The 21,715-nt window shown below is 46.8% G+C and overlaps 1 protein-coding gene across 8 annotated transcripts in view; it reads right to left on the bottom strand.

Annotated features, from left to right (window-relative positions):
- Positions 1-21,715, bottom strand: part of PPP6R2 (protein phosphatase 6 regulatory subunit 2) — an 83,640-nt gene that overhangs the window by 25,851 nt on the left and 36,074 nt on the right. For 6 of the 8 annotated variants that reach the window (XM_076006884.1, XM_012789540.3, XM_076006885.1 and 3 more), the window contains 4 exons: positions 16,808-16,881; positions 14,699-14,941; positions 6,391-6,577; positions 1,235-1,372 (listed from right to left, as the gene is read on the bottom strand). In XM_076006884.1, the coding sequence (XP_075862999.1) occupies positions 1,235-1,372; positions 6,391-6,577; positions 14,699-14,925 (552 nt within the window). In that variant the 5' untranslated portion in view covers positions 14,926-14,941; positions 16,808-16,881. The remainder of the gene's footprint in view (positions 1-1,234; positions 1,373-6,390; positions 6,578-14,698; positions 14,942-16,807; positions 16,882-21,715) is intronic. The other 2 variants (XM_012789537.3, XM_012789539.3) reach the window with 1 other exon arrangement.

Consider the following 21,715-nt stretch of genomic DNA (forward strand, 5'->3'; position numbering starts at 1 on the left):
GCCAGGATCAGAATAGCAGAGCAGCCCTGGCAAGGCCACAGGAGCACTGTGAGGGCTATAGCGTGTGACACTTTTTGAGGTCCGAGGGTGATGGGGGTGAGTGTCAGGGCTCAGGCACACCTGGCTTCTCCACTGCACTGCTGTACCCTGTGTCTTGAGTTCCTTATCTTAAAATGGGATGACCTGCCCCGCAGGGCTGCTTGGCAAACTGAGTAAAGCCACAAGGCTAGAAGGTTGCTGCGGTTATGCAGGCTTCCCCCCAACAGCTGACGGCAGGAGCTGATGCTCACACTGCCTCCACTGTGTAGACAGACGTCAGCCATCACCACTCACTCTCAGTGAGAGGCTGCTCCACAAGGAAATGAGTCATTAACCTGACAGTGAGGTCTACCACCTAGATGACCCCTGAGTCTAGGAGCTAGGAAATGGACAGAAGGCCCAACAGTTCATTTTATTTTAAAATGCATTCCAGGCCGGGTGTGGTGGCTCACGCCTGTAATCCTAGCACTCTGTAGGCGGATCATTTGAGCTCAGGAGTTCGAGACCAGCCTGAGCAAGAGCAAGACCCCATCTCTACTAAAAAATACAAAAAAATTAGCTGGGCGTGGTAGCACATGCCTGTAGTCCTAGTTACTTGGGAGGCTAAGGCAAGAGGATCGCTTGAGCCCAGGAGTTTGAGGTTGCTGTAAGGTAGGCTGATGCCACCATGGCACTCTAGCCTGGGCAACAGAGTGAGACTCTGTTTCAAAAATAAATAAAATAAAATGTGTTACAAAACCTACAAAACAACAGTGAATAGAAGTTTGTCCAGCACTGATTTTCTAGTCTTCCCTGGGAAAGGATCCTCCTTTTTGCAGGGATAACAGGCAGCTCCTTTCACTGACTGACCACCAGGACATAGGCCTCTGCCTGCATGTGCTACCAGCTGGCCTGTCCTCAGAGGCAGGTGCCAGGACACAGAGCCAGCACCTCACTGTGCTTCTGCTCTATGCCACGGGTGGTGCTGGCAGTGCAAGTGAGTGTGGTGAGGAAAGCCCATTTCTCCTCTTCACAGAACAGAAGCCAGACAGTGCTGGGGAGAAGGGACCTCTCTGCTCTTCGGAATGGGTTGAGGCAGGACAACGGAGAAGGAACCCTTGAGAAGAGCAGAGGACAGACACACAGACTGGGCAGAGAGCTGGGGACACAGGCCCTGGTGTTCCCTCAGGGAATGAAAGGGAACTCTGAGACTCACCTGCAGGACTTCCTGCCGGAGCCCAGCAGGCTCCACACAGCTGACCAGGCGCAACAGCAGGTCCATGAGAGCCGAGGTGCCGATGTGCTTCAACACCAGGCTGATGAACTTGTCCTTCTTCTTCAAGAACGTAATCACCTGAAACCAAACAAACCTGGTAAGCAAGCAGTGCAGACCCAACAACCTGAGGTGCCTCTTCCGAGAACTCTCATGAGAAAGAGGAATTTTAATTGTATTGAGCAGAAATGATGTAAAGGCCTAGAAAAAGCTGTAAGAAAGGCCTCTCCAAGGACAGGCAGAGAGTCCTTCCAGGCAGTGGTGCACATGAGGCCTAGGCTGTGGGCGATCTGCCGCACAGCTGAGGCTCTGCAGAATGTGCCAAGCCGGGCAGCAACGGCTGCTGTGCACAGTCACAGTTCAGTATGTGACAGTTCAAGTGTTTCCAACAGAAACGGATGGCGCAGATGGAGTTGAGCTGGGAGATGATGGTCATTGCTGACAGTCCCAGGCCCAGAACATAAACCCCAGGGGGCACAGAGTGCACGAGATGCCAGTCACTGCCAGAAGCTCAAAACTAGTCAAAGGGAAAACAAGACAGGTTTCAGAAAAGAAAAGGAGGCATCATACAGCAGGACAGTGACAGTGCCAATGAGGTGTGAACAGCTAAATGTAAACCCATGAGGGTGACACGGACGTGGTAGATTGTAGGTTGAATGGAGAGGTCAAGACTCCTGGGCTGAGTCTGTTTGCCTCTCACTACAAGTGCAGCTCAGCTCAGCAGGCACAGATGAAGTGCCTGCTATACCCAGGCCACTGGATTGGGGGCTGAGGAAGCCCTAGCATTCCACTGGGAACAACGGAAACATGGAGAAGGTCCACACAGCTGGGGGACCTCAGCCAAGCTTGCTCACAAATGCTAAGATGAGAAGGAAGAGGAAGAAGGGAGTATGGGAAAAGAGAGAAGGAGAAAGAAGAGGGAGGAGAGAGGAGAGCGGACACAGGAGTGGAGGAAGGCAGGGTGTCTAGCACTCTGAGAGGCTGAGGCGGGCGGATTGCTCGAGGTCAGGAGTTCGAAACCAGCCTGAGCAAGAGTAAGACCCCGTCTCTACTATAATTAGAAAGAAATTAATTGGCCAACTAATATATATAGAAAAAATTAGCCGGGTATGGTGGCACATGCCTGTAGTCCCAGCTACTCGGGAGGCTGAGGCAGAAGGAATGCTTGAGCCCAGGAGTTTAAGGTTGCTGTGAGCTAGGCTGACCCCACGGCACTCACTCTAGCCTGGGCAACAAAGCGAGACGGAAAGGGAAAGGGAAAGGGAAAGGGAAAGGGAAAGGGAAAGGGAAAGGGAAAGGGAAAGGGAAAGGGAAAGGGAAAGGGAAAGGGAAAGGGAAAGGGAAAGGGAAAGGGAAAGGGAAAGGGAAAGGGAAAGGGAAAGGGAAAGGGAAAGGGAAAGAAAGAAAGAAAGAAAGAAAGAAAGAAAGAAAGAAAGAAAGAAAGAAAGAAAGAAAGAAAGAAAGAAAAGCATAATTAAATTCCTAGAGAGAACACTAAGAACAAAACAGAAGGAGCAAATAACATCAGGAATGAAACAAGAGACATTGCTAAAGATCCTACAGACATAAAAACTATTATGAGAGGCCGGGCGCTGTGGCTCACGCCTGTAATCCTAGCTCTTGGGAGGCCGAGGCGGGCGGATTGCTCAAGGTCAGGAGTTCAAAACCAGCCTGAGCAAGAGCGAGACCCCATCTCTACTATAAACAGAAAGAAATTAATTGGCCAACTGATATATATATAAAAAAAAATTAGCCGGGCATAGTGGCGCATGCCTGTAGTCCCAGCTACTCGGGAGGCTGAGGCAGAAGGATCACTCGAGCCCAGGAGTTTGAGGTTGCTGTGAGCTAGGCTGACGCCACGGCACTCACTCTAGCCTGGACAACAAAGTGAGACTCTGTCTCAAAAAAAAAAAAAAAAACTATTATGAGAAGTTAGTAGGAACAATGTTATGCCAATTTGTGTAAACTTAGAAAAATTTCCTTGAAAAACATTTATCTAAACTGAAGAAACAGAAAATCTGAATAGTTCTAGAACATCAGAAGAAACAAAATCCATAGATAAAAGCCTCCTCCTGATACAAGGACATAAAACCTTGATTCTAAAACCTGACAATGGCATTTTAAGAAAGAAGTTACAGCCCAATCTCATTGATAACCAAAGATGCAAAATCTGGCAACATAAGAGAGAAAATAAGGCAGGGCACGGTGTCTCACGCCTGTAATCCTAGCACTCTGAGAGGCTGAGGCGGGAGGATCTCTCAAAGTCAGGAGTTCGAAACCAGCCTAAGCAAGAGTGAGACCCCATTTCTACTAAAAATAGCAAGAAATTAACTGACAACTAAAATTATATAGAAAAAATTAGCCAGGCATGGTGGCGCATGCCTGTAGTCCTAGCTACTAGGGAGGCTAAGGCAGAAGGATCACTTAAGTCCAGGAGTTTGAGGTTGCTGTGAGCTAGGCTGATGCCACAGCACTCTAGCCTGGGCAACAGAGTGAGACTCCGTCTCAAAAAAAAAAAAAAAAAAAAAAAGAAAAGAAAAGAAAAGAAAAGAAAAATAATACATCACAACCAAGATGAGTGTGTTCCAGGAATGTGATATTTGTTTAGTGTTAAATAACTAATCAGTATAATTTACCTATTAATAGAGTAGAAAAATTATATGATCAAGTCAAATAGCCAGAATAAAACATATGCTAAATTTCAACAACCATTCATGTTATAAACTTTTAAAAACTAGGAATTAGGAAAATTCCCCTAAGTCTGATTTTTTAAAAAATCTATAAAACCCCCACAATGAACATCATATCCAATTGTAAAATGTTGGAAACATGTCCTCCAAGGTAACAGATAAAACAAGGGCCCACTATCCCCACTTCTGTTCCACGTTGTACTAAAGGTTCCAGCAATGCAAGAAGGCAAGAAAAAGAGATAAAAAGAATAAGAACTGTAAAGAACAAAATAAAACTGTCATTAATCACAGACAACATGATCTTGTACACAAGTAAAACAAAAAAATATGTCATTAGAATTAACATTAGCTTTATTGATAATCACCAAAATCTGGACTCAGTCTATACTGCCCCAACACAAGTGGTGACACAGCTGTGGCAGTAAAAAGGGAAGGACTACTGACGCACATAGCCGCTCAGATGAATCTGCAGGAAATCACTCTCGGCAAAAAAGCTGATGCCCAAAGGCTATATATGTGTAACTAACATTTTAAAATGACAAAATTTTAGAAATTGAGAACAGATTAGTAGTTGCCAGGGTTCGTAAGGGTCAGCGAAGGCTGGGACAGGAGGAAGGAGGATGTGGTTACAAAAGGGCACACAAACGGTCCTTCTGGTGTCAGAACCGTTCTCTATCTCCCCCATGACAGTGGACACAGGAATGTGCATGGGTGGTAAGTGGCATAGAACTTAATAAACACACACACAAATGAGTACAAATAAAACTGGAAAGGCCAGCACGGTGGCTTGCGCCCTTATTCCAACACTCTGGGAGGATGAGGCGGGAGGATCACTTGAGCTCAGAGCTCAAGACCAGCAGGGGCAACAGTGAGACCCCATTTCTACCGAAAATAAAAAAATTAGCTGGTTGTGGTGGTGTGCGCCTGTAGTCCCAGCTACTCCAGAGGCTGCGGCAGGAGGATCACTTGAGCCCAGGAGTTTGAGACTGTAGTGAGCTGTGATGAGGCCACAGCACTCACCCTAGCTGGGGCAAGAGCGAGACTGTGTCTCCAGGGGAAAAAAAAAAAAAAAAAAGAATTCAATGCATATCACTTTAAGGCAGCAAGCACTGGGTAAGGGAAGAAAAAGGAAATATTATATGAAGCAGTTAAATTATAAAGAAAGTATCTGAAAGTGCAGAGGCATATGATCAGCTTATAGTCAAATCATGAGATAACATACATCCAGTCATGGGGCTGCAAAGGCCACACACAAAAAGATCTTTATCCAGCACGGTTCCTGCTGTGACCAGAACTCACATTCCCATCCTGCAGCCGCCCCCAGGGGAGCACCCCACCCTACCACCCACCGCTGCGGCTACTCTTCCTTTAGATTCTGCTGCAAAAAAAGATTTAAGGTGAGGCAGTCATCAGGGGTCCCTCGTAAACCTCAGATTCCTGATCTATGAAAGATGACATTCCACTGGATACTCACAACACGCCAGCGGAATTTCCTCAAGTGAAATGTCCACCTTCCTGGGGTTGCACCTTCTCAGAGCTCAAGACACAGACACAAAATATTGGTTTGTTCCCTGATTGGATATTTGATGGTATTAAACAATACAGTTAGTATTTCTGGGGTGTGATAACAAAATTCTAGTTTTATTTAAAAGAAAAAAGTCCTTATTTTAGAGATACATACTGAAATACAGAAGAAATGATCTGATCTCTGGGATTTGCTCTAAAATAATCCAGTAGGGGCCGGGCGAGGTGGCTCAGGCCTGTAATCCTAGCACTCTGGGAGGCCAAGGCGGGTGGATGGCTCAATGTCAGGGGTTCAAAACCAGTAGGGATGCAGGCAGGGGATAACAGATGAAGAAGACTGGCCAGGAAGGACTGGTCCAGGCCCAGGGCACCCTCACACCTCCCTCTACCCATGTGTCCACAGTGTGGAGGGGCCAAAGGTCGGATGTCAGGCAGGTGGACTCCAGGAGGAGCACGCTGCAGCTGAATGGGACGGATCTACCTGTTACTTCTGCAGAGGTCTAATGCTACAAGTTACCTTTTATTTGCTTTGAAACACTAAGTGACCTGGATAGACACACGTCACCAGCACAGATGAAGCAGAGACCTCAGAAGGTTCTGTGTGACAAAGGCACATCCCAGGACCTCAGGCCTGTACCTGGCTAGTGACGTGACGAGCTGGCCTACTCTGGGATGGCAGGAAGGGCAGATGTTCCAGAGCCAGCCCTCAAGAACACTTCAGGGGATGCCACATTCCCATTCAAACCCCAGCTAGCAGAGAGCACCCCACGCTACTCCACACGTACGCCCCACAGTCTGATGCTGAGGCCCTTGGCAAGGCCGCCAGTGGCACCAGCACCCACCCAGACAGCATCCAAAGCCACGTGGGCTCCGTGTGTTATTCACCTGCTCAGTCTTCCTTGCGATGAGGTTGCCGATGGTCTTGCTGAAGAAACTGGCGAGCAGCGGGTTGAGTGGCGGCTCGCGGCCCAGGAAGTCACACAGGAGGCCCAGCAGACGCCCGTCCCCGCCCAGTCTGTCGCTGATCTGTGGCACATCACAAGTCAGAAGCTCACAGGCTGTGTTTGGGTATCTAAAAGGGCACAGTCCAAGCAACTGGAGGTGAAATTAGTCTTCTCCAACTCTCAGGAGCTGCTTCAACAACCTGCATCTTAGGAAGCAGACCCGCGTGATCAGAACAGAACAGAAACGTGATTCTTCTGAGAATAACTGGTATTCTTGACCACCAGAAGCTCAAAGTTTTTAATATACCTTTTAAAGGCTCCTCATACCCTTTAATCAGACGTCCTACAGTCTCTAACTCTATTTCCACCTTCTAAATAAACTTTCCTGGCCTATGGTGTCTCCTCTCTCCAGGCCTGGTGCTCACCGCCAGGCCCTCACTTCCTGTGTGACCGCACTACCACGAGGCCACGTCTGCAGACACGCCACCCCCCCCATCAAGCCTGCCTCTCCTCTCCTCAACCTGCCTCTCCTCCTCCCTTCCTACCTACACGCACAGACCCCACCTGCCCTAGGCTGGAGATACATCACAGCAGCAGCCTGCTGTGTAGCATCAGCTATGAGGCGTTAGGCAAGCAATTTAGCATTAAGAAATACCAGTATTTGTGAGTGATGTACTTTTTGTTTAGTGAAAATGTACAAACAAATACAAAATCATCCTTAGTCCATTACGTGCAATCCCATGATGACGTCACTGTGCTCCCTGCTTAGCATCTGGCAGACATGGGGTGCGTGACGGCTGTCACCCCAGGACAGGCACATTTGGCCCGTAGCTAGGACAGAGGCCTCCACAGTGGTGCCAGTAACAAGGCCTAGTGCTCCATGCCTGTGTGTGGTAGCACGGGAAAGGCAAGAACCCAGTGGAACTGACTGCTTTGGAATAGGCCGTCCCTATACCAGGCAAGTCACCTGACCTCTCTGTGTCTAGGTTTTCTCCTTTGAATATGCAGGTGAGGGTACCTGCCCATCCCAGGGGTCTCTTGTGAGGATAACAGGGAATAACGGGTATAAGGCAGAGCAGTGCCTGGCACATACGAGGTCAGTGCTATGACCTTCCTTCTCTTGCCAACACATGGCTGGTGCCAGGCACAGAGGAGGCCCCAGCACTGGGCCTAAGCCCAGGTGGTCACTGTGACTAGCTACGGGCTGGGTTTGTGAGACTGTGGCCGACACGGCTGGCCAAGCACAGTGGCCAAACAGGTGTGGAAGGGGAAGGAGGGGAGTAGCCTCGGCTGCTGGGGAGGGTGTTCCTCACCAGCCCAGACAAGAAAGAGCAGCTTCTAGAGCTCTGAGGAACAGAGTCATGAGGGCAGGCTGAGTGTGATGGACCTTCTGGGTCACAAAGAGTGGCCCAACAGCAGGAGCTAAGCCAGCAGGCTGGCGGCTAGAGAGAGGACCTGGCTGGGGCCCACGCAGGCATGGTCAGCACATGGGGTACAACAGGCAGGTGTGTGAGGACAGGGGTCTGAAAGCTGGGGGCAGGGAGTGGCTCAAGCCCAGGTGCATCCCCTCAGTCGCCGATTTTTCTGGCCTTTAGTGTCCTTGTCTGTGAAATGGGGTAGCCAGTGCCCACCTTAGGATGTGGCAAGGACTGGACAACACATGCTCAGCACAGTGGTTGACACTCAGGTACTTGGGCAAGAGGACCAGATGGAGCAGGGGGAAAGGCCAGTCCAGCAACCCTGAGGGCCACAGCGAGGTTCTGCATCTACCAGACTCTAAACAAGACAGGATGGATGGGGGTGAGAGGGAGAGGTCAAATCCCATGGGGTGAGGAGGAAAAGCAAAGTTGAGGAAGCAGAGAAAAACAAGTACAGACCACGCTTTGGAAAAGTGTTTCAAGAGCACAGGGAACAAACCGATCTTGTCTGAGTAACAAATGTGTGCATATATGGCACAAAATGGGCTACAAGAAGCTGACTTTCTAGTAGGAGGGACTGAGATTTCCTCTTTTCTTTTTCTTGTAGAGACAGGGTCCAGGCTGGTCTCGAATGGCCTGAAGTGATCCTCCCAAAGCACCGGTCCAACAGGCACAGGCTCCCACGTCTGCCCCTTTTTTTTCTTTATCAGTACTTTACAATTATTCTTCAAAGAAGAGGTACTGCTCTAGTAGTTTGTTTGTTTGTTTGTTTGTTTGTTTGTTTTTGAGACGGAGTCTCGCTTTGTTGTCCAGGCTAGAGTGAGTGCTGTGGCGTCAGCCTAGCTCACAGCAACCTCAAACTCCTGGGCTCAAGTAATCCTACTGTCTCAGCCTCCCAAGTAGCTGGGACTACAGGGATGTGCCACGAAGCCCGGCTAATTTTTTTTTCTATATATATGTTAGTTGGCCAATTAATTTCTTTCTATTTATAGTAGAGACGGGGTCTCGCTCTTGCTCAGGCTGGTTTCGAACTCCTGACCCTGAGCAATCTGCCCACCTTGGCCTCCCAGAGAGCTAAGATTACAGGCGTGAGCCACCGTGCCCGGCCTGCTCTAGTAGTTTTTAAAATTCATACGAGGAATAGGAATTCCAGTTAAACACAGCAGATGGAGCACACAGACATGTTGATAATCCCTTTCAAACTTCTGTTAAAATAATGCAAAGAATTTAAAAGACAGGAAAAGAGAAGTGGAAATGATACTGGACAAGGCCTGGGGACAAAAGCAGCCTAGTGAGCACAACTCAGTGCAGGGAAGGTAGGACCTCAGGAGCCCACAGAAGGGACACCAACTGGAGCTAAGGACTCGGGCCCCATGGCTCAGGAGAGGCCTGAACACTGAGGCAGTGGCTGGCAAGGGTGGAATGAAACCGTCACAGAGCAGTGGGACCCTGGCCCCTCCCTGCACCCTCCTGGGAAAAGTAGGCTGGAGCTCTTGAATGACGGCTGAGGGGTGGAGCAGGTGCTGTCCAGAAAGAGGGGAGTTGGTAAAAACAACACTCAGCCCCTCTTCCTGACTCAGCTCCCAGGATGCTGACTAGTGTATAGTCACAGCTAAGAGCTAGAAGCATCCTTTTCTGTAGAAAAGTCAACTAGTTGTCATCTAACCAGAGGGTCAGCCGCTGAACCGCCGAGGTGAAGCCTGCAGTGAGCAAGCCCCGCCCAGACCCCAAGCTCTGTGCAAGGTTTGGGGCTTCACTCTTGAAAGGAGCACAGTGCTGACAGGCAAGAGACAAGGCGTGCAGAGGAGGAGAGTGTGGAGAACAGAAGGAGACTTTAAAAACTGATATTTCCAGAGATGATACACTGGAACAGTATATCTGTGAATAAAAACTAGAAGCTTTAATTAAAATATCTGAGAATAGGCCGGGCGCGGTGGCTCACGCCTGTAATCCTAGCACTCTGGGAGGCCGAGGCGGGGCGGATTGCTCAAGGTCAGGAGTTCAAAACCAGCCTGAGCGAGACCCCGTCTCTACCATAAAAATAGAAAGAAATGAATTGGCCAACTAATATATATAATATAAAAATCAGCCGGGCATGGTGGCGCATGCCTGTAGTCCCAGCTACTCGGGAGGCTGAGGCAGGAGGATTGCTTGAGCCCAGGAGTTTGAGGTTGCTGCGAGCTAGGCTGACGCCACGGCACTCACTCTAGCCTAGGCAAGAAAGCGAGACTCTGTCTCAAAAAAAAAAAAAAAAAAAAAAAAATATCTGAGAATAAGAAAGAGCTCTTAGAAATTAAAAATATGATGGTAGAAATTTCAAAAGTCAATAAAAGGATGAGAGCTTAAAAGTTGAAGAAACCTCTCAGATGTGGACCAAAAAAGGAAAGACAAAACATGGATAAGGAAAGTATTAATTCCGGTGATCTAACACCTGATTAGAAGTCCTAGAAAGAGAGAAAAGAGGAAAAACTGGAGGGAAGAATATTATTACAGAAATACTAAAAGAAATTTCCCTCTGCTAATGTCATGAACATACAGATCAAAAGGCCCATGGAGTGCCTAGCATAACAAATGAGAAAAAGTCAATATCCAGTGTTCATTGTATTATGAACATGTAAATACTGCTTACAGCTGAGCTGATTTGTTTACTCTGGTTATATTTGCTTACTTATATGTTTTTCCCGAGTTATTAGTTTCTCGTTGTTTTGTAAGTTTCTATTACTAACTGTTCCCAAACTTTGACAATGAAACTCTCCTGGCTCACCCATGTAGCTCTGGGATCCCTGTCTTGACCCAGAGAATAATTTCACATTATTGGGTTTAGAAAAGGACCCCAATGCCCTCACAGAGGAAAGAAAAGAGGTGACACATATGAGTAAGGGCTTGTTGCATCCAACTTGGAGACTAGAACCGCAGGAGTCTCCAAAACCCCACGGGTGATGCCCAAGCTGGACTCAAACAAGAGGGCGTCTCGAACAAGCATGAGGAGAAGGCATCTCAGACACTTTGGTCCCTAAACAGCACCACCCCGTAATCTTTCTCAGGGAGCTGCCAGCGAACACAATTTACCATAGGAAGTAAACCAAGGAAGAGAAAGAAGAAATCAATGAAGACAGACAGTTTAATTATGAATGTGGGATGGAGGGTCCAGGAATTCTTATGGCACAAGTTCTCTTCCTCTCCCAACACTTCCTCTCGGGCCTACCTGAGTGCAGCAAGTATTTCTGAGACAGGGGGTTCTTGCTGGGGTCTGCCCTGATCCAGGCTGCTTCCCATAGGGTGAGCAACTCTAATTCTGCAATTAGGAGTGAGCTCACAGCCCGAGTTATAAACTACACTGCTTTATGAGTAACAAAGTAATGCCTTAGTGCCTATCTGCTGTTTTTTTTGTTTTATTTCTCAAATGATCCAGAACTTGACAAGCAAACTAGACAGGAACCTCATGAAAAAGACCAGAAACATTCGTGTGGTTCTTGGGCTGGGCCACATGGCTGCCACGGTTCCCATCCCAGGGATGGCACCTTCTGCCATGGCCTGAGTGAGCAGCAGGCAGCACTCTGATCTGGAAGGTGACTGAGCATAGCCTGGCTGCAGCAGATTTTCAAGTAAGGGCTGCTCCACAGAGGCAGGGCCCCGCTGCTTGTCAGGCCTGGAGGAAGAGAGACAGCATGTGGCCTCACCTACCTAGAGCAGCTCTGGTTCTCAGCAGAGTCAGTGGCTGCTACCTGACCCCAAACCACTCAGGAGCAGCTTCTCCTGAACAGGCACAGCTCAGGCAGATTCTCTGTTTTCAGGAAGAGCTCTCTCTAAACCTCTAGTCCTGAGGGTGTCCAACCTGCACTGTGGCAGCACCCTGACCTCTAAGGGCCACACGCTATTGAAGGAGGTGCTATTCACCCCGTCAGAGCCAGCCCCAACTGGAAGTAGTCTTGAGTCTGGAGAAGCACAGCCACTAGTTAAAGCTTTATTGGAACAAAGCCACATCGACTTGCTTACTACTTTCATGCTACAACTTCAGAGTTGAGTAGTTGCAACAGACCTTATGGCCTTATGCAACAAGCCTAGAATATTCACAATCTGACCTTTCACAGATAAAGTTTTACAACTCCTGGCATACACACATATTTATATCTTCTCCACTTTTTTTAAGAGACAGTTTCTCACTATGCTGTTCAGAGTGCTCTAGGAGTGCAGTGGCTGTGCCCAGGTGCAATTGTGGCACACTGTAGCCCTGCACTCCCAGGCCCAAGCAATCCTTCCACCTCAGCTCCCAAGTAGCTGGGACTATAGGAGCCACCACAACGCCTGGCTCTTCCCCATCTTTGAAAAATAATCTTGGCTGGGCACGGTGGCTCATGCCTGTAATCCTAGCACTCTGGGAGGCTGAGGTGGGAGTCCAGAAGTTTGAGGTTGCTGTGAGCTAGGCTGAAACCATGGCATTCTAGCCCAGGCAACAGAGTGAGACTCTGTCTCAAAATAATAATAATAATAATCTTGATACTACTTGTTCCTTTAGCTACCACCTCACCCATCCATCCTATTTCTTTTCTCAAGAGAAGTGGGTTTGTTTGTCTGTTTTAAGACAAGTCAAGTGGAACAGTCAGTGGGAGTGGGGAAGGAACAATGAAAGTTATAACTCGTTGTGATCAACTCACTGTAAACACCACTGCACTCTGACCAGTCTCAAAAAAGTGCTTTAATGTTTTTTCTTCAAGGGTTATGTGCTCTGAAAACTCGGACAGCTGACAGAGCTGGTGAGAAGACTTGCTGCCCTGTCCCAGGTCACTCCTCAGAGGCAATCACTGTAGACTGTGAGCAGGGTTTTCTGACATTCACCTCTGTTTCTAAATAATACACAAAAATTTCTTCTTCACTTATCAATTTTAGACACTGTGATTGACTTACAACAATGGAAGATGAAGCTTTAACTCACACCACCTGACTCCCCTCTCCCTCCCTACAAAATTATACCACAAATTTTACTTAAATGGTTATTCAGTGTTTGCCTTGGCATAAACACATAAATATTAATACTGCCTGCAGCAGAGCCGGTGTGTTTACTCCAGTTATATGTGCTTACTCACATAAGTCCTCCCCCAGGGTTAACAGTTTTCTTGTTGCACTGTTTGCTTACTTTTGTTCTTATCTACTACTGATTTCTCCCAAACTCTGACTAAGCAACTCTCCTGGCTCATTGATGCAGCTCTGGGATCCACTGCCCTGACCAGAAGAACCCCCCAGCTCTCCTCCCCAACCCCTGTTACTTTGTTCCAATTTGTCACCAAACTAGGACATATTTGGGAGTGAGAGGGATGGGGGGCTATTAATAGTGTTGTTGAGACAACTGGCCGGGCCTGGTGGCTCATGCCTGTAATCCTAGCGCTCTGGGAGGCTGAGGTGGGAGGATTGCTTGAGGTCAGGAGTTCGAGACCAGCCTGAGCAAGAGCGAAACCCCATCTCTACTAAAAATAGAAAAATTAGCCAGGCATGGTGGCGTGAGCCTATAGTCTCAGCTACTTGGGAGGCTGAGGAAGGAGGAATATTTGAGCCCAGGAATTTGAGGTTGCTGTGAGCTAGGCTGTTGCCACGGTACTCTAACCCAGGAGACAGAGCAAGACTCTGTCTCAAAAGAAAAAAAGAGACAACCAGTGTTGGCCAGGCAAACCCCAGGCCATGACAGCCTCTAACTATGACCACCCTATCCCTAAACCTTGGCTCCTTGGGAGCAAGCCCCTGCTCTTTCTAGAACTCTCTTCCCCTATAACCAGCATGGCTCCCCTTGTCAGAGAGGACCTGACTGACCACTCACTGACTCCCAACCAACCCCAGCACAGGCACGTCCCATCCTCCTATCCTGCTTTGTTTTCCTTCTAAGACAAAGGTCAGCAAAGATGCTCTGTAAAGGGCCAGATAATAAACATTTTGATGGTCTCTGTTGCGACTCCCCAACTCGGCACTCTGTGTGGATGAGTGTGGCCCTGTCCAACAAGACCGGATTGGTGGACATTTAAATGTGAATTCCATGTCATGTTCACATGTAACAAAATATTCTTTCTTTGATTTTTTTCCAACTATTTATTAAATTGAAATGTAAAACCATTCTTAGGCTCATAGGCCACACAAACTAGGATTTGATGTGCAGGCTGTAGTTTGCTGACCCTACTCCAAGACAGTACCACCACACACATATTTCATGCTTCCTCGTGAGGCTGCTGTGTCTGACCTGACCCCTCCTATCACCTGCGGACACTGCAGCCCACATGGCCTCCTTACAGAGCTGCACCTGAGAAGCCGGGAGGCTGGGTCTACCTGTCCTCCCTGTCACCCAAGCCCTTCCTTGTTCACACTCCTCCGTCCTGACCTAAATCCCTTGTTGGCTCCAACCATCTTGCCACACTGCCCCTTTCCCTTCCTGTCGTCTCCTAACAAAGTGAGGCACTTCTCAGGGGCGAGGACTCAGGTACCGCACATCTCTCCTGCCTGGTCATTTGCCAGGACTGGGGGCACCCCTGCTGATGGTACACCCTCACACTGCAATCCCGCCTGCCTCTCTACCATGGGATCAGTCTTTTTCTTTCAGCATATTGACACTCAAAACCCTCTGACGTGCACCAACTTCACATAAACTTACTTATAACTCAGAATGAGAAAACACATACATACACAAGAGATTCCGAACTCTTAAATATCACAAATGACAAATCCCACAGGAGTGGCCTCCTCACTTTCCAGGTGGGGTAATGTGTAAGGCCGGCTTCTCCATCAGAAAGCCCCGGCCTCCCTGCAGCACTGCCCAGCACACCGGGCCCTGGTCACAGCCCCGGTACATACTTGAAGCGGACCTTCTCCTCCATGTCCAGAGGTGGGTCCTGTGTGACAAGGCTCACCAGCTCCTCCATACACTGCTGCCTGCACAGGAAGTCCAGCAGCTTCTGGTTCTGAGCCTTACACTCCTGCAGGATGTCATCTTCATCCATCAACTCCCGCAGTGTCACATGCTCCTTGTCCAGCAGTTTGTCGACATGGGACGTGGTGTTCAGGTCAAACTTCCAGAACATTGTGACGGCCACAGGGCTGCAAGCAAAGACAAAAGGGTCACTACTCTCCCGTCTCCCCTCTGCGAATCTACCCTTAGCAGCTCTACACCAAAGTCCAGAAGTCCATCCTCAACATGAGCACACGTGTTCCTGGGACTCAGAATGGCAGGGCTCTCCCCAGGTCAGGCTCAAAGCCTAGCACCAACTTCCCAGCTGCTCAGTAACTCGACGCTGTGCTCTCAGCTCCAGGACCTGCTTCTCCAGGTTCTTCTCTGGGCTGCCCCCTGCTCACCCTCATTCCCCACACTGCCTCTACCAGCTAGCCACAGTGCTCAGCACACCCTGATGCCTAGATGTCTCCTGTGTGTCAGAGCCAGCAATGTCCCTCCATCCTGAGTGAACATTCAATGTCTCCCCCCCAAAAGTCTCACAGAACACAAACTCAGCAAGTCAAATGCAAGACAACTCATTCTGCTTGGCCCTGTGCTCCTCTGCCTCCTCCAACCACCCAGCCCCTCCACTCGATGTCCCCCCCTGGCTGATAACACCCGAGGTTGTCCTTGGCACCGGCACCTCCCTCACAGGGACACCAGCTGGGCACTAGGTCTTGCCACAGCAACCTAAGGAGTCACCATGGACTCAGCCTTTCCTCTGCCTCCCCAAACCTGCTCCCGGCTCTTGCTGTCTTTGCCTGGACTAGACAAAGTGTGCTCACCACTGTGAGTCTCACATGTCAGTCTGTAGGCCAGGTAGGTTAGCAACAAAGTTTTCACTGTTCTGATACAAAAAGAAAACATAAAGCCTACATCTTTAACAAAGTTAAAACTGTATTTTGAGATTATGAATCTTTTCAGTGTTGCATGAAACATTAATTACAAAATTATGGTAACAGTAGATGGCATTATCTTACCTGACATTTTTGCTTAGAAAAATAAAGGACTGACCACAGACATCCATGCCCTGGTTTGCCTGTCTTTGCGGCCTGGGCTGTCCTGGGAGCTGTGATGCGGAGCCTCCCGTCCAGCCACACCCACAGCCTCTGGTCCTTGCTGCTACATCTTCATGTCCTCTCATCTCCACTTCGGAAGCCCTGCTGGCTCCAGAGGTTCCCAGGATGCTCCCTACACGGCCCCCACCCTTCCCACAAGGACACTGCACTTTTCTTCCCACACAGACTGCACTTCACAACTTTTATCGTTCTGCATGTGCTCTCCCCTCCCAGCGCCAGACTGCGCTAAAGGTTGGTGGCCTCACTCCTGCCCATGCTGCCTGTGATGTGAGAGCCCAGAGGGGGAGCTCTGAAGGTCCTCAAGTGGAGCTACTTTGACTTTCAGTGCAAGGACTCCATGTGCACACTGACATTGCATTCAGTTTTCCTTCTGGGTCAACAGATCTTCCTTATTCCTCTTGTAAGGAGTGTGGATGGATATTTCTGGGTGGTAGCAACAAACTTTAAAGGACCAGAAATAATAATTACTAAAAGTACTTTCAGAAAAAGACGGCTGCCTTCACGCAAACACGTTGGATGCCCTCTTCTAAATGCCAACAGGACGACTCAGACGCTCAGGTAACATGCAATCCAGGGAAAGAGGGAAACCCCACCTGGTCAAGGATTTTTTCCCCAAAATAAGAACTTGCAAGACAAGGCAGCTACAGGTGGCTGGCTTCCTTGTCTGCACCTTATAGTATTCTTCACCCTCTATAAAGCAGCAACTGATAGAAATCCATAAATAAAAACTGTCTTGGCCCTGGGCATTGATCCTAGAAAAGTAAAAAGTTAAACTCACACAGAAATTTGTGTACTAATGTTCATAGCAGCTTTATTTGTAACAGTCAAAAACTGGAACCAGTCCAGATGACCTTCGACATGCAAATATTTACACAAACTGTGGTACATACATACCATGAAGACTACTCAGCAATAAAAAGGAATTACTGATGCACACAACTTGGATGTGTCTCTAGGGAATTACATCCCTAAGCAAAAAAAAAGAAAAGAAAAGAAAATCAGTCCCAAAAGGTTATATACTGCATGATTCCATTAATAACTTTTTTTTTTTTTGAGACAGAGTCTCACTCTGTTGCCCAGGTTAGAGTGCTGTGGCATCAGCCTAGCTCACAGCAACCTCAAACTCCTGGGCTCAAGCAATCCTTCTGCCTCAGCCTCCCAAGTAGCTGGGACTACAGGCATGCGCCACACCAGGCCCGGTTAATTTTTTCTATATATTTTTAGTTGTCCAGGTAATTTATTTCTATTTTTTTAGTAGAGATGGAGACTCGTTCTTACTCAGACTGGTCTCAAACTCCTGAGTTCAAATGATCCCCCTGCCTCAGCCTCTCAGAGTACTAAGTTTGCAGGTGTGAGCCACCACGCCTGGCTCATCAATAACATTTTTGAAATGATATGATTTTAAAAAACTAAACCAAAACTTGAGCCTTTATTTATTTATTTTAATATGAGTCAGGGGAAGCCGAGGTGGGCGGATTGCTCAAGGTCAGGAGTTCGAAATCAGCCTGAGCAAGAGCGAGACCTCGTCTCTACTATAAATAAGAAAGAAATTAGTTGGCCAACTAATATACATAGAAAAAAATTAGCCGGGCATGGTGGTGCATGCCTGTAGTCCCAGCTACTTGGGAGGCTAAGGCAGGAGGATCACTTGAGTCCAGGAGTTTGAGGTTGCTGTGAGCTACGCTGACGCCATGGCACTCACTCTAGCCTGGGCACCAAAGTGAGACTCTGTCTCAAAAAAAAAAAAAAAAATGAGTCGAGGAGAAGAGGGGGGTTCAGTTTCCTTTTTTTTTTCCATACAGAGTCCCACTCTGTTGCCCTGGGTTGAGTGCAGTGGCGTTATCATCACTCACTGCAACCTCCAATTCCTGGTCTCAATCGATCCTTTCACCTCAGCTGCCCAGAGTGCTGGGATACAGGCATGAGCCACCCTGCCAGGCAAAAATGATAAAATTTTGGAAGTGGAGGACAGATTATTGGTTGAGGTGATTAGGGTTGAGGAAGGGATAGCTGGGAGGAGGGAAGTGGGTGTGTACAAAGATGGATTCTCGAACCTACACAAATGAAAAACTTACAGAGCACTAAACATGCACTATTACACACACAAATATTATAAACTGGGGAAGTCTGAATAAGATCAGTAGGTTGTATCAATGCCAATTCCTGGTTGTAATGTTCTACTGTGATTTTATAAAATGTCACCTCTGGGGAAACTGGTCAGAGTATGAGAGGGATCTCTACATGCTTTCCTACAGTTGCAACATTAGAAAGGTAAATATTAATAAACTCAAGCTGGCAGGGCGCGGTGGCTCACGCCTGTAATCCTAGCACTCTGGGAGGCCGAAGCGGGAGGATTGCTCAAGGTCAGGAGTTCGAAACCACCCTGAGCAAGAGCGAGACCCTGTCTCTACTATAAATAGAAAGAAATTAATTGGCCAACTAAAAATATATATACAAAAAATTAGCCAGGCATGGTGGTGCATGGCTGTAGTCCCAGCTACTCGGGAGGCTGAGGCAGTAGGATCGCTGAGCCCCGGAGACTGAGGTCGCTGTGAGCCAGGCTGACGCCACGGCACTCACTCTACCCTGGGCAACAAAGTGAGACTCTGTCTCAAAAAAAAAAAACAAAACTCCAAAAGACCATTATCTTATAGAATGTGTTCTCCAAACACAACACGGTATAGAAATTAATATCTAAAGGACAGGTTTTTAAAATCCTATGACCAAATTGACAGGCTGTTCTGAAAATTCACATGGAAATGCAGGGGTCCTAGAACAGACAAAACAATCTTGAAAAAGAACAAAGTTGGAAAACTCACATTCTCGATTTCAAAATTTACTACAAAGTTACAGTAACCAAGACAGTGTGGTGCCAGCATAAGGACAGACATAAAGACCAATGAAATAGGATTGAGAGTTAAGAAATAAAACCAAACATATATGGTCAAGTGATTTTTCACAAGGGTGCCAGGACCATTAATGAGAAAAGCACAGTCTTTTCAACAACTGATGGGGAAAAAATCAGATATATACACAAGCAAAGGAAAGAAGTCAGACTCCGGGCCAGGTACAGTGGCTCACGCCTGTAATCCTAGCACTCTGGGAGGTCGTGGCTGGAGGATCACTTAAGGTCAGAAGTTCAAAACCAGCCTGAGCAAGAGCGAGACCCTGTCTCTACTAAAAATAGAAAGAAATTAATTGGCCAACTAATATATATAGAAAAAATTAGCCGGGCATGGTGGTGCATGCATGTAGTCCCAGCTACTCGGGAGGCTGAGGCAGCAGGATCGCTTGAGCCCAGGAGTTTGAGGTTGCTGTGAGCTAGGCTGACACCATGGCACTCTAGCCTGGGCAAGAGTAAGAATCTGTCTCAAAAAAGAAGAAGCTAGACTCCTATCTAAGAACATATACAAAAATTTACTCAAAATGGATCAAAAACCTAAATTTAAGAGCTTAAATTATAAATATTCTTAGAAGAAAACATAGAGGCAAATCATGACCTTGAATTTGGAAGTAGTTTTTTACACATGCTACCAAAAACAATAAAAGAAAATAATAAACAAATTAGATTTCATCAAAAATAAAACATTTGTGCTTCAAATGATACCTTTGACTAAGTATAAAGACAACCTACAAAATGGGAGAAAAATTTTTACAAATCATGTATCTGAGAAGGGACTTGTATCTAGAATATATAAAGAACTCTTATAATACAATAATAAAAAGACAGATTTAATCTGTAGAAGAATGTCTCATCCTCCCCAAAAAGACAAATTTAATAGTGAGCAAGGCATCTGAACAGACTTTTCTTCAAGAAAAATATCTAAGTGGCCACTAACCACATGAAAAAATGCTCAACACCATTAATCATCAGGGAAATGCAAATCCAAACCACAATCAGAGGCCAGGAGCAGTGGCTAACGCCTGTAATCTCAGCACTTTGGGAGGCTGAGGCAAGAGGATCACTTTAGGCCAGGAGTTGGAGGCTGCAGTGACCTATGATGACACTACTGCACTCCAGCCTGGGTGAAAAAGTGAGACCCCGTCTCTTAAAAACCAAAGCAAAACTAAAAAAACACAATGAGATACTACTACATACCTACTAGGATGGCTATAATCAAAAAGACAGATGTAATAACAAGTGTGTTGGTGAAAATGTGGAGAAACTAGAAGCCTTATACATCACTGGCTGGAATGCAAAATGGTGCAACTGCTTTGGAAAACACTCTGGCAAGATTCCTCAAATGATTAAACACAGACTTAGGATATGACATAGCAATTCTACTCCTAGGTATACACCCGAAAGAAATGAAAACATATGTCCACACACAAAGCTTTACACAAATATTCAAACCAGCATTATTCATAAAAGCAAAAAATGGAAACAACTCAAATGTCCATTAAGGAATGGAATATTATTCAGTAATGAAAAGGAACTCAGTTCTGATACATACTACAAGCTGGGTAAACCTGGAAAACAGCACACTACGTGAAAACAGCCAGACACAAAAGACCACATGCTGCGTGACACCATTTACATAGACTGTCTAGCATAAGGCAAATCCATACAGATAAAACAGATTAATGGTTGCCTTAGGCAGGGAGGATGGAAAGGCTGGGAGGAAATGAGGAGGAAGGTGCTTCTTTCTGAGGTGACGAAAATGTTCTAAAACTGTGGTGATGGTTGCACAATTCTGTGAATACACTAAAAGCCACTGAATTGTATACTTTAAATGACTGAATTTTAGTGTGCAAATTTTATCTCAATAAATTGTTTTTTAACATCCTATGTGCCTCAAACTAAATAACATATCCATAAAAACCCCTTAAGATACAGAAGTAATTAATAGATATTCACAATTGGCCGGGCGTGGTGGCTCATGCCTGTAATCCTAGCATTTGGGGAGGCCCAGGTGGGAGGATCGCTTGAGGTCAGGAGTTTAATTGGCCAACTAAAAATATATAGAAAAAATTAGCTGGCCGGGCGCGGTGGCTCACGCCTGTAATCCTAGCTCTCTGGGAAGCCAAGGCGGGCAGATTGCTCGAGGTCAGGAGTTCGAAACCAGCCTGAGCAAGAGTGAGACCCCGTCTCTACTATAAATAGAAAGAAATTAATTGGCCAACTAATATATATACACAAAAAATTAGCCAGGCATGGTGGTGAATGCCTGTAGTCCCAGCTACTTGGGAGGCTGAGGCAGGAGGATTGCTTGAGCCAGGAGTTTGAGGTTGCTGTGAGCTAGGCTGACGCCATGGCACTCACTCTAGCCTGGGCAACAAAGCGAGACTCTGTCTCAAAAAAAAAAAAAAAAAAAATTAGCTGGGCATGGTGGTATGTGCCTATAGTCCCAGCTACTCAGGAGGCTGAGGCAGAAGGATTGCTTGAACCCAGGAGTTTGAGGTTGCTGTGAGCGAGGCTGATGCCACAGCACTCTAGCCCAGGCAATAGAGTGAGACTGTCTCAAAAAAAAAAAAAAAAAAAAAAAAAAGAGATATTCACAATTAAATAACAAAATTATTATATATCAAAATTTCTGAGACACAGCTATAAGTATACTTTAGAAAAGAATGTATAGTAAGAAAGGTTAAAACTAGATAAAATAATCAATTCACTTGAAATTAGAAAATAACAGCAAAATAAACCAAAAGATAAAGAAAGAGTAAATATACTAACATGAATCAATGAGACAGGAAATTTAAAAAGCAAGATAACCTAAACTAAAAACTCGTTCTTTGAAAAAATAATTAAGTACTCTTACTTTCCCCCTGCTGGACTGGCCAGATCACTGGCAGTGCTGGAGG

This window comes from Microcebus murinus, chromosome 10 (genome assembly GCF_040939455.1).
Source record: "Microcebus murinus isolate Inina chromosome 10, M.murinus_Inina_mat1.0, whole genome shotgun sequence".
Classification (NCBI taxonomy): Eukaryota; Metazoa; Chordata; class Mammalia; order Primates; family Cheirogaleidae; genus Microcebus; species Microcebus murinus.